The sequence below is a fragment of the Xenopus laevis genome, chromosome 4S (genome assembly GCF_017654675.1).
Source record: "Xenopus laevis strain J_2021 chromosome 4S, Xenopus_laevis_v10.1, whole genome shotgun sequence".
Classification (NCBI taxonomy): domain Eukaryota; kingdom Metazoa; phylum Chordata; class Amphibia; order Anura; family Pipidae; genus Xenopus; species Xenopus laevis.
Genome location: NC_054378.1, coordinates 121,392,374 through 121,405,825, shown reverse-complemented (window position 1 = coordinate 121,405,825; position 13,452 = coordinate 121,392,374). Strand labels below are relative to the sequence as shown.

Below are 13,452 nucleotides of genomic sequence, written 5' to 3'. Positions count from 1 at the left end.
CAGGAACAGCCCCTAAGTTTGCTCATAGTCTGTACAGAGAGATCCCATAAAACTATGGCAGCATAGGTATTCCCTGTACTAAGCACAATTCAGCAGAAACAGCCGATAAGTTTGCTCAAAGTCTGTACAGAGAGATCCCATAAAACTATGGCAGCATAGTTATTCCCTGTACTAAGCACAATTCAGCAGGAACAGCCCCTAAATTTGCTCATAGTCTGTACAGAGAGATCCCATAAAACTATGATATCATAGGTATTCCCCTGTACTAAGCACAATTCAGCAGGAACAGCCCCTAGGTTTGCTCATAGTCTGTACAGAGAGATACCATAAAACTATGACAGCATAGGTATTCCCTCACACTAAGCTGAGTTCAGCAGGAACAGCCTCCTGTGTTTGCACCAGCAAGAAAAAGAATGAACCAATTCCAGCATAGGACCTCCCTTGTATCATGCACAGGACTGTAGGAACATTTTGAAGCGATAGAGGCTCTTTAATGTTGGAACATGTGAAGTGCACAAAACAATAGGAGCAATCCGCAATCCCTATTCTTATGTATTCTCTGGCACAGTTCCTTAGCGGACATTGTAGAAATTGTAGCACATGTCAACTTCCCCTTTAAATGGGAGAATGCCAAGCTAAATTCAAAGCAAATAAAATCAAACTGTGTATAAAACTGCTGCATCTGTGCATAACCAGTCTGTACATAGGCACAGTCACGCCCAATGCCAACGCTCTTATTTGTGCATGGATTGTCTCATTAGAGCGCTATTGTTTGCGAGTCAAACAGACGGACCCTGCCAGGGTGTAATTTCACTGCCCCTCACTCCCAAGAAACAAGAGGCCTGATGAGAAAGGCTCAGAGGGAGATTAATAATGAGTTTCATGCGCCGCGGCTCACAACGTGCCAAGTCTCTGCGAGGATTAACACAATCCATGACCAGATCGAGCTGATCAGAGCCTCGCAGTAATTACCCACTCACGAGACATCTGTACTAGTCACAGCCGGCTCCCCCTGCCAGGGACAATGGTGTAGTCCCAAATACTCCGAAACTGAAATAAATCGGGTTTGAAGAACGACCAACTGAAATTACTGTAAAGGGAAACTATACCCACTTTAAAGAGGTTGTTCACCTTTAAAATGAACTTTTAGTATGATGTAGAGAGTGATATTCTGAGACAATTTGCAATTGGGTTTTATTGTAAATTATTTGTGGCTAGGGTTGCCACCTTTACTAATAATTTTCCACGTGAGGCAACTTCGGCCGATTTTGGAATACGAAACACCGCGTGTACCATGCCGCAAGCGACTTTTCATTATAGCCGGCGCAAGACAAAGGGAAGGCTTTCAGGGAGATTGATCGCCGCAAAGACGAGGCGATTAGTCACCAGGCGGCTAAATCTCCCCGAATCGCCCAGTCTACCCCTACCCTAAGAGTATTACAAATTAACGCCAACTACATTGCTGGTAAATTTGTAATACCAGCCCCGGCCTTGGCAGGTGTTTTACCATCTAGGCCGGTAAAATACCGGCCGGGTGGCAACCCTATTTGTGGCATTTGAGTTATTTCGATTTTATGCAACAACTCTCCAGTTTGCAATCTTAGCAATCAGGTTGCTATGGTCTAAATTACCCTAGCAACCATGCTACATTTACCCTCGTTGCAGTGGCACAATAGAAAACTGCAAAGACTGTATTGCGAGTCTGGATTGCAGAAAAAACTGCAGTTTGGCAACAGCAGCCCTTGGATTACAGTAAAGTGCAGGGACACCATCAGAAATAGTGGGGCCCCACTAGCAGGGCCCCAGTTATTTGTCTACCTCCCATCTGAGCACCTTGGGAGTTGGCTGCTGCCAACTAAGTAGAATGGAGCCCAATAATAAAAAATTGGCCCAAGTATTGCCCACATACGACCCCATACTCAGAAACTCAGAGATTGTAATAAATTGGGGTTGAAGAACGACCAACTGAAATTACTGTATAAGAAAACTATACCCTATATACTATACTACATCCCCTATAATACTATACTCTATATACTATACTATACCCTATAACTAAACTATATATGGGGAAGGGCCTCAGTTATTAGTCTACCTCCCATCTGGGCACATTGGGAGTTGGACCCTGTCAACTAAGTAGCCCAATAAAATTGGCCCCAGTCTTGCCCCTGGCTTCTCACACACAAGACCCTCCATAACTGTAGCTCATGAATATGGGTATCTGCCCCTTCACTTACAGGAACCCCTCCAACAGCAGCCCTGGGGGAGCACTCACATGTGCATTGGATACCAACCAATGATGGACTTTCTCTTATCCCAAGGGACCAATCAGAAAACAGAAGTGGCCAAGATGGTGCAGTCAATAATGTTTTACAGGCTTCACTGTGATACAGGGGCCCAATAAGGATTTCCCAATTGTCAATGATGTAGATTGGGAACGGGGCACTGGGGCCAATGTAATACTGATACATTTAATAAAACATAAACCAATATAAATGCATTAATAAGGCCTTTGGCTGTGGTTGGGTGCTGGGAGTTGCAGCTTCACAACATCAAAAGAGTTGCTGGATGGACATAATATCATCTAATTAATGTTACACAATAGAATCCTTTGTACTTTTATGTAAATTCTTCCTCCCAAGGGATCCAGCGTGCCCAAGTGCAAATGCCCAACTTTTCCCTGTCCCCCCGGGGCAGAATAAGCCCAATATGAGAGGTATCAGAATTCTCTATGTGCCCCAGTAATTATATGAGCAACACACAGACCCACAGTGTTTATACAGTGAATATTGTGCCTGTATTATGCCAAGGAACAGAATAGAAACGCATTTCGCTCTATATCGGTCGCTCCTATAATTAAACCAGAACAAAGATAAAACTGAGTGGTATTCAGCACCACGGGCTCAGGGTATATTTTGGGTATAAAAGCACCTTACCTTTCAATTAAAGGGTACGGAGGAAACCAGAGACTTGCAGTTTGGGTGCCACCGAAACTGGCACGATGCTATAAATACTGCGGGTGGAAGTGGGAATGGAACAACCCAGGCGCTTCCCGTTACCCTTTAATCTCAAGGAAATGACCCGACTGATTGCAGGTTGGGAAACAAAAGCCATTTAAATCTCAGTAGACAAACACTAGCATGGCAGGGAAAATACGGAATATGCAGGATTAGGTGACCTTTAATTGTTGTGTTCCCTGTCCTTTAAGTGTAAAGACTTACAACATGTTATATATAGCTCACATAACTCTAATTGCCAGTGGAGCTTACAATCGAATCTCCTGGATGAATGAAACCCATAAGTACACAATACCCAGTGGTGTAACTAGATGTTACTGGGCCCCACAGCAAATACATTTTAGGGCCCCAACATATCCAGAGGTTGTATTACCAATATATGTTGAAATTGCTCATTAAAGGGATACTGTCATGGGAAAACATGTTTTTTTCAAAACGCATCAGTTAATAGTGCTGCTCCAGCAGAATTCTGAACTGCAATCCATTTTTCAAAAGAACAAACTGATTTTTTTACATTCAATTTTGAAATCTGACATATTGTCAGTTTCGCAGCTTCCCCCAGTCACGTGACTTGTGCTCTGATAAACTTCAGTCATTCTTTACTGCTGTACTGCAAGTTGGAGTGATATCACCCCCTCCCTTTCCCGCCCAGCAGCCTAACTCAAGAACATCGGGAAGGTAACCAGATAGCAACTTCCTAACACTAGATAACAGCTCCCTGGAAGATCTAAGAACAACACTTAATAGTAAAAGCCAAGTCCCACTGAGACTGATTCAGTAAGTAGGGGACAGTAGGGGAACAGCCGCCAAAAAGTAGTTCCATCCTAAACTGCAGGCACAAGTCACATGACTGGGGGCAGCTGGGAAACTGACAATATGTCTAGCCCCATGTCAGATTTCAAAATTGAATATAAAAAAATCTGTTTGCTCTTTTGAGAACTGGATTTCTGGTTTCTAGGGTCTAAATTACCATAGCAACCATGCATTCATTTTAAAAAGAGACTGGAATATAAATAGGAGAGGCCCGGATAGAAAGACGAGTAATCAAAAGTAGCAATAACAACGCTTTTGTAGCCTTACAGAGCATTTGCTTATTAGATGGGGTCAGTGACCCCCATTTGAAAGTTAAAAAGAGTCAGAAGAAGAAGGCAAATAATGAAAAAACTATACAAAATAAATAATGAGGACCAATTGAAAAGTTGCTTGAAATTAGCCATAACATACTAAATGTTGGCTTAAAGGTGAACCCTTTAAACGACAAGTAAACCCAAAGTGTAAGCAAAGAACCCCTGCACTGGCTCCTCTCCACAACTGAACCAACCAGAAACCCCCAGAATGGAGCAGATTTACAGATAGTAACATGCACATAGGAAGCCAACTGTCAGAGCCACCAAAGTGGCGGAGATCAATGGTGTAAAACCCCCTTGGGTCAGGAGGTGTGACTGCACCTGGGCTTGCCCCCCAATAGCGCCTGACAGCATGCAATATCAGTAAGGGGGATGATGGGTAATGTGCTGCAGGGGGAGGCCCAATTCAGCATAAATGACATATTAAGAAACGGAGGCCACAAACCCTGTTATGGCATATGAGATTCCAGAGAGGCATAAACCAATGTAAAACAAGAACTACAAATCCCATCATGCACGGCTGTATTTAAAAAAAACGTCTGGCAAACTGGTGTAACTCCATGAATGTCTGAACACTTGATCCCGAGACCCTGCTATTTCCCCCAAACACCTCCTGATCTCCATCTTCATCCCACCACAATGATCTACCTTACTGCCCTGCACCTTGAGAAACCAAAACATTGGTGTTCTTGGTAAAACCGTAGTAGCTATCAGTTAAAAATAATTGCACAGAAATAGATGGGATATCTCGTGCTATTGTTAGAAAGCTGTCAATTAGTAACATTCCTTTTATTGGCAGAGCTCGAGCCTCCCTAACGTTACATCAATAGGCCAAATTTACTCCTTCCTCCCGCACATCTCATGCCTCGGTGTTATTTGGAGGGGAACGTCTGTTGGGCATTTGGCAGACTTCATAGGAGAGGAAATGAGTGCAGAGTTTTCAAGTGGATCATAGAACTTCCATTGCTTATTCTATTTAATCACTTATTCTATTTCATAAACGAGGCTGCCTCTTAGTCACAAGCAAGAACTCTCCTAAAAGGAACACAACTTTTTAGAAAATCTTTGATTCTTGGATCAAGCAAAATATGGGCCTTTCCCTGAGTCTATTCTTCAAAGGTTACTATAGGCACTATCTCTCCCTACTATACCTGCTATCCCACAGTCACACTCCCTTCCCAGAGACTATTATCCACTGTTACTATAGGCACCATCTCTCCCTACTATACCTGCTATCCCACAGTCACACTCCCTTCCCAGAGACTATTATCCACTGTTACTATAGGCACCATCTCTCCCTACTATACCTGCTATCCCACAGTCACACTCCCTTCCCAGAGACCATTATCCCACTGTTACTATAGGCACCCTCTCTCCCTACTATACCTGCTATCCCACAGTCACACTCCCTTCCCAGAGACTATTATCCCACTGTTACTATAGGCACCATCTCTCCCTACTATACCTGCTATCCCACAGTCACACTCCCTTCCCAGAGACTATTATCCACTGTTACTATAGGCACCATCTCTCCCTACTATACCTGCTATCCCACAGTCACACTCCCTTCCCAGAGACCATTATCCCACTGTTACTATAGGCACCCTCTCTCCCTACTATACCTGCTATCCCACAGTCACACTCCCTTCCCAGAGACTATTATCCACTGTTACTATAGGCATCATCTCTCCCTACTATACCTGCTATCCCACAGTCACACTCCCTTCCCAGAGACTATTATCCCACTGTTACTATAGGCACCATCTCTCCCTACTATACCTGCTATCCCACAGTCACACGCCCTTCCCAGAGACTATTATCCCACTGTTACTATAGACACCATCTCTCCCTACTATACCTGCTATCCCACAGTCACACTCCCTTCCCAGAGACTATTATCCACTGTTACTATAGGCACCATCTCTCCCTACTATACCTGCTATCCCACAGTCACACTCCCTTCCCAGAGACTATTATTCACTGCTACTATAGGCACCATCTCTCCATACTATACCTGCTATCCCACAGTCACACTCCCTTCCCAGAGACTGTTATCCATTGTTACTATAGACACCATCTCTCCCTACTATACCTGCTATCCCACAGTCACACTCCCTTCCCAGAGACTATTATCCACTGTTACTATAGACACCATCTCTCCCTACTATACCTGTTATCCCACAGTCACACTCCCTTCCCAGAGACTATTATCCCACTGTTACTATAGGCACCATCTCTCCCTACTAAACCTGCTATCCCACAGTCATACTCCCTTCCCAGTGACTATTATCCACTGTTACTATAGGCACCATCTCTCCCTATTATACCTGCTATCCCACAGTCACACTCCCTTCCCAGAGACTATTATCCCACTGTTACTATAGACACCATCTCTCTCTACTATACCTGTAATCCCACAGTCACACTCCCTTCCCAGAGACTATTATCCACTGTTACTATAGGCACAATCTCTCCCTACTATACCTGCTATCCCACAGTCACACTCCCTTCCCAGAGACTATTATCCACTGTTACTATAGGCACCATCTCTCCCTACTATGCCTGCTATCCCACAGTCACACTCCCTTCCCAGAGACTATTATCCCACTGTTACTATAGACACCATCTCTCCCTACTATACCTGTTATCCCACAGTCACACTCCCTTCCCAGAGACTATTATCCCACAATTACTATAGACACCATCTCTCCCTACTATACCTGCTATCCCACAGTCACACTCCCTTCCCAGAGACTATTATCCACTGTTACTATAGGCACCATCTCTCCCTACTATACCTGCTATCCCACAGTCACACTCCCTTCCCAGAGACTATTATCCCACTGTTACTATAGACACCATCTCTCCCTACTATACCTGCAATCCCACAGTCACACTCCCTTCCCAGAGACTATTATCCACTGTTACTATAGGCACCATCTCTCCCTACTATACCTGCTATCCCACAGTCACACTCCCTTCCCAGAGACTATTATCCACTGTTACTATAGGCACCATCTCTCCCTACTATACCTGCTCAACCCCCCCCCCACCCCCATTACCACTATTTTGCATGGGAATCAATTCCCTACAATTGCGCTTTCTGCACTAGTAATGCTCCCCCTGGACCCCCTCTGGCGCAGGAATGGTAAGTGATGAGGGGCATATGGGGGGGGGCATTGCAGGAGCCGCCTCCGGGGGGCACATAGTACAGAATGGTCCCTGTTAATAGAATATGATAGAAGGGTCAGACAAGCACAAGTAACACTATATGACATTGTTGTTAAACCTACAGAGCTTTATATAACTAATACGGCCTTCAAAAATCGGCACTTATTGAATATATTTTAGTTCAGCTGGTACAACTAGTAAAGGTTGAACCCCTTTGCACAGACAGACTTTTGCAGCTGAAATAAATTTTCCACCATTCCAACTGTCACATGTCCCCTAGTGTACCTGCACTACCTGCACCTGGTGCTCCTCCCCTAGTGACATCAGTCACGCACCTGTACGTCAGCTCCTGGGATCTGCAGGGACAAAGCCTGCGGCTGATCTATTGGGGGAGGCAGTCAGCTGGGGCTCCTGTATTCATAACTAATAGCTGTGCTCAGTCTCAGCAAAAAAAAAAAAAATGATGTACTTGGGGAAGCAAATTCCTTTCTTCTCATCAGTTTGTGCCCTGCAGAACAGGAAGCTGCTGGTGTAAGTTACTGTAAAACACAGCACAAAATAACTTGAGGTTGTTGAGGGTCAATGATGCTGCCAACTAAAAAATGATTGCTCTATGATGCTACAATTTTATTGTTATGGTTACTTTTCTTTATTTGCCTTTCTGTTTAGGCCCTCTGCCATTCATCTTCAAGTCTAGCGTTCAAACCACTGCCTGGTTGCTAGGGAAGATTGGACCCTAGCCACCAAGTACATTGTGAACTTCTGAACAAAAAAGTGAAACAAATATCTAAAAAGAGACTCTTTCAGAATTACCTGCAGAATTATCTGGTCCCCAGTCCTGCCCTGCTTTATGAGATTCTAGCTTCTGTCCCAGTGGCTGCACAGATTCTATCTGATCCCCATTGTAAGCACCAGTCCTGTCCTGCTTTATGGCTAAGATTCTAACTATCTGTATAACAGAACATTCTGTCCCAGTGGCTGCACAGATCTATCTGATCCCCATTGTAAGCAGTAGTCCTGCCCTGCTTTATGGCAGCTGAGATTCTAGCTATCTGTATAACAGAGCATTCTGTCCCAGTGACTGCACAGATCCTATCTGATCCCCATTGTAAGCAGTAGTCCTGCCCTGCTTTATGGCAGCTGAGATTCTAGCTATCTGTATAACGGAGCATTCTGTCCCAGTGGCTGCACAGATCCTATCTGATCCCCATTGTAAGCAGCAGTCCTGTCCTGCTTTATGGCAGCTGAGATTCTAGCTATATGTATAACAGAGCATTCTGTCCCAGTGGCTGCACCGATCTTATCTGATCCCTACTGGAAGCAGCAGTCCTGCCCTGCTTTATGGCCGAGATTCTAGCTATCTGTATAACACAATGACACAGATCCTGATTAATTCATTAGAATAGCGATTAAGGTAAGAAAGCTAAGCAAGTGAAAACAAACAAAATCGTTTTATAAATACTAGAAATACTTTAGTATGAGAAAACTACCCAGCACTAATTCTAAGTATATAAAACTAATTTAAAAGGGGGAATTTTGGTTCAGTAAAAAATGTGACTTTAGGTGAATGACAGTATCTCACAAAACCATTTACCTGGTACACCTCCTGTAACCCACACCATGTTCTGAGCATCAGCAGGCAAGTCCTGGATCTGTGAGAATACCACCTCCTGAGTGCAGATGCGGTCACATTCCATATGAAGCGACTGCCGTTACACACCAAGTCCTCCACTCCGCACATGAACACAGAAGCCATTCCACCGAGAGTCCCTGTCCTGCAGACAAATGCACAGACGGAAACCCTGGCAGCAGATGATATGGACTCTGTGCTCCGTTAGGAAAGTAAGAAGAGGGCAGAGCTCAGCCAGGAGCCTGGGTCACTCAAACAAACCCGTCTTTCAGCCCGGCTTCCTGGGCAGGAGCCAATCTGTGGTTGAAGTTGGGCCAACGACTGCCGTGGTTTGACAAACTCTTAGCCACCCCCAAGCCTGCTGAAATAAAGCAGCCAGGGCTTTTACTGAAGGCTTGCAGCAACCGGATCAAGTACAGCAGAACTGGAATTAAAATTCAAATCCTCCCCCTGTAGGATGGTGGCACAAAATGAGAAAAGAAAAAAGGAAAGTCCCCACCCTGGTTTATTTCTGGCAGATGCCGTCAGTTCTTCAGATGACTTGTGGTATATAGGTGACATCTATCAGTATGTGATCAATGCAATTAACTGCCTAACTGCTTCCCCGCTCCGACTTAAAGCGACAGCCCACATACATCGGAGCTTTCTGCCAGGTCTCCAAACATGACGGGGGTACTGTTCAGCTTTATAGCAATAGGTGGGCAAACACCCCAAAAGATGGATGTGCCACCCAGCAAGCAGCCACCTCTGATCCAAACGAGCCAAGATTATTCTGCTCAAGGAATAAAAAGCCTTTCCATCTCGGGATAATCGTATTAATGGAGAGATCGCTTCCAGTGCACCCAGAGCAGTAAACACTTCCACATGGGACCCCAGGGGATAGTCTTACCCAGCGCTGGTAGTTAAGGTGACACTAGAGCAGGATAAGCCCCTTAGGGCCAAAGTGCAGGTGCATTTTTCTTTTTTTCTCTGCCTACTATTGCTAGGAAAGGAAAAGAAAGAGCAGATTAAAGGGACGGTTATGCGGCTAATCCTGGTGCCCTTTAGACAAAGGTGACGTTCTAAATTTATCAAAGCTCCTACAGGTTAACAGAGGTTAGCTTCTTGCATCTAATCAATCTAGAGTTTTGTTACTCAAGGAAGAGGCTATCATGTCCACCCTATACCTAAAAAAAGGGGTGCAGGTATGCAATGAAATCACTGCTTGCCAACTTTATGCATAATATGCCAAGCACAGCCCTCTGCCCTGAATTAACCGTTTATATGCAAAGTAGAAGAGACATGTTTGCATAGTGAGAACCACATAGTTCAGCTGCGCAGTATATCCTGGTTATAATATATTGTCGAATCATCTCAGCTTGATGCTTCCCGAAATATAGGAGAAAACGAGTCATCTTACAGTTAGGAATTCATTTAGAAAATCCCATCCCGGACTAAAAGATCCTAGCTGCTGATGTAAAGGGGTGGATTGGGCAGGGATTTGGTGAGTAGGGATATAAGAGCTTCATGGTAAACTGGGTCAACCCGGGAATGAAGAATTTACCATCAAGTAGGTTGCCATACTGATCCCCCCTTGTCTCTAATGTTAGAAATTAGACATCGATAAACATTTTCAGGTTAATGCGAATATAGGAAATCACAGCAGTTCTTAATTTCCCAGTATATACACAGGTATGGGATCTGTTGTCCAGAATGCTCTGGACCTGCAGCTTTCCGGATAATAGATCTTTCCGTAATTTGGGTCTTGATACCTTAAAGTGATACTGACACTAAAAAACTGCTTTTTAAAATATGAATATAAATTAAAAGTTACCTATAGGTCATGTTGATTGTTTTTTTGCTGAGAGGTTTGTTTTTGTAAGTAATTGTTAGGTGAAGTTCCTAAAGCTGGCCATAGATGTTGAGATTTTTAAAAGATCAGATCCTCATCATGAGACCACGATTTTCTCGGAACGATCGTACGAATTTACCATCAACTAAAAAGATCAATTTGCCAGGAAAACAAAGGGGAGCTGCCTGCTTGGCCCTGCAAACATAGATACATTGCACTGGCACCGACAAAGATTTTTTGACCTGGCCGATCAATTTCCTGACAGATGTCGGCCGAAAAATCGTAATTATCGTTAGAATCCCAGTAACTGCATGATAATTTCGAAGGATTGGTCGGACTTCCCTAAAATCGGTTGTTCGGCAAGAAGAATTGTCGCGTCTATGGGGAGCTTAAGCCTGACTGTTTTGCCAACCTGACTGTCACATCTCAGTCTGTCAGTTAGAGATTCTAATGCAAACGGACTCCTGCTGCACAAATAAGGCAGCCCCCTCATACAGGAACATGGGGAATCAGACAGGTAATGTAAAAGCATCAGGAAAATGCTTTATGGCAAAATTATAAGTAGCTTTCAAAGGCATTATTATGATAGATGTAAAAAAAAAGAGTTTAATTTCTGGTGTCAGTATCTCGAGTATATTAGAAAATCGTTAAATAAACCCAATAGGCTGGTTTTGCTTCCAATAAGGATTAATTATATCTTAGTTGGGATCAAGTACAAGGGACTATCGTATTCATATGGAGAAAAAGGAAATTATGTTTTAAAATTTAGATTATTTGGATAAAATGGAGTCTATGGGAAGCGACCTTTCCGTAATTCAGAGCTTTCTGGATAATGGGTTTCCAGATAACGGGTCCCATACATATATATATATATATATATATATATATATATATATATATATACGTATATATAGCTTTAATTGGGAAGAATATGTATTCTGTATTTTCCCATTCCTTTAAAACCAGAGCACGGGATGTTATTACCGTAGCTCGGAAGATGATTAATTCTGAGGCTAATTACAGAACGGTAAGTAACCGTACTACATATGTCATGTGAAAGCCACTAAGCTCTCAGGCTCAGTAATACAATGATAAAATATAATAATCTCTCTAGGCCTTATGCCCACTGTGCAATTGAACATCTTACCCGCCCGGGGGCCCAGTATTGACAGCAGCATTGTATTGATTCCATTCCACGCCAGCGACAGGGACATGTTCTTCACACCAAATACAGGCCATTGATATTGTTATTAAAAGAACAGGTTGTGCAGCTCAGCTTCACGTTTACATTCCTAGTTTTTCCATTTCCCTTCGCCCTATTCCCAGACACTCTGTATATTTTCCCGGAATTTGGCTTTGCCCATACGTTTATCCCATGAGTAAATCTGTTCTGTTCCAAACAAAGACAATTATAAATGGAAAGTAAATGTCTGAATCCAAACAGGTGAGATTGTCAGACTTGCCACTCCCAGCATCTCCAGGCACTCTTCTGACCTTACACTTGCACGGACATTGATGGCTGACCGGTGTTTTCTGGATAATGGATCTTTCCGTAATTCGGATCTCCATATTTTAAGTCTACCAGAAAATCATATAAACATTAAATAAACCCAATAAGCTTCCAGTAAGGATTTATTATATCTTAGTTTGGATAAAATACAAGGCACTGTTTTATTATCACAGAGAAAAAGGAAATCGTTTTTTTAGAAAACTGTTTTATTTGATTATAATGGAGTCTGTAGGAGACAGCCTTTCCGTAATTCGGTGTTTTCTGGATAATGGGTTTCCCGGATAACGGTTCTCATACCTGTACTCCACACAGGCACAGTTTTGTAACTCTTTTGTTGTATAGGGTGCCAGCACTGCCTGGGATTATACAGATGTGGTTGTTCACCTACAACAATTTTTTTTAGTTCAGTTGTTTTCAGATTGTCCATCAGAAATAAAGATGTTTTTTTCAATTACTTTCTATTTGTGACCTTTTTCATTTTTTTACCTTCCACCTTGTTATGTCTTACTAAAGCAGCTCTGGGAGGAAAGGGGAGGGAGAATCGCTGACTCTGTAACTGTTCTAAATTAATATTTAGTTGATCCTTTTATCTTTGCCCCTGCTCAGTCAAATCTCTGAGTTTCAGTAAAGGCAGCTGTTAGAATTGATACAATAGTTGCTGATATTCCACAGACGCTGCTGAGAAATGGATCAACTAATGGAGCAAATTGTAAGCAATTGAAAAAAGTCTTTATTTCTGCTGAACAGTTTAAAAACAACTGAACTGGGAAAATGTGTTTGGAAGGTGAACAACCCCCATTAAAATGCTTAGAATTAGTATGATTTGGTCATATCTCTTAATCCTGGCCATAGATGTTAAGATTTTTAAAAGATCCGATCCTCATCGTTAGACCACGATTTTCTCGGAACGATCGTACGAATAGACCATCAACTAAAAGACCAATTTGCCAGGAAAACAAAGGGGAGCTGCCTGCTTGTCCCTGCAAACATAAATAGATTGCACTGGGGCCGACAAAGATTTTTTGACCTGGCCGATCAATTTCCTGACAGATGTCGGCGGAAAAATCATAAGATGTACGATCGTTCGAATCCCACTAACCGCACGATAATTTCAAAGGATTGGTCGGACTTCCCTAAAATCGGTCGTTCGGCAAGAAGAATCGTCG

At 43.1% G+C, this 13,452-nt stretch overlaps 1 protein-coding gene across 3 annotated transcripts in view; it reads right to left on the bottom strand.

Moving 5' to 3' along the window:
- Positions 1–13,452, bottom strand: part of frmd4b.S (FERM domain containing 4B S homeolog) — a 155,499-nt gene that overhangs the window by 104,894 nt on the left and 37,153 nt on the right. Inside the window, exon 1 of one of the 3 annotated variants that reach the window (XM_041561770.1) lies at positions 8,910–10,012. The exons of 1 other annotated variant lie outside the window; for it this stretch is intronic. In XM_041561770.1, the coding sequence (XP_041417704.1) occupies positions 8,910–9,071 (162 nt within the window). In that variant the 5' untranslated portion in view covers positions 9,072–10,012. Of the gene's footprint in view, positions 1–8,909; positions 10,013–13,452 lie in introns of those variants that run through there. One more of the 3 variants, XM_018261478.2, reaches the window with a different exon arrangement.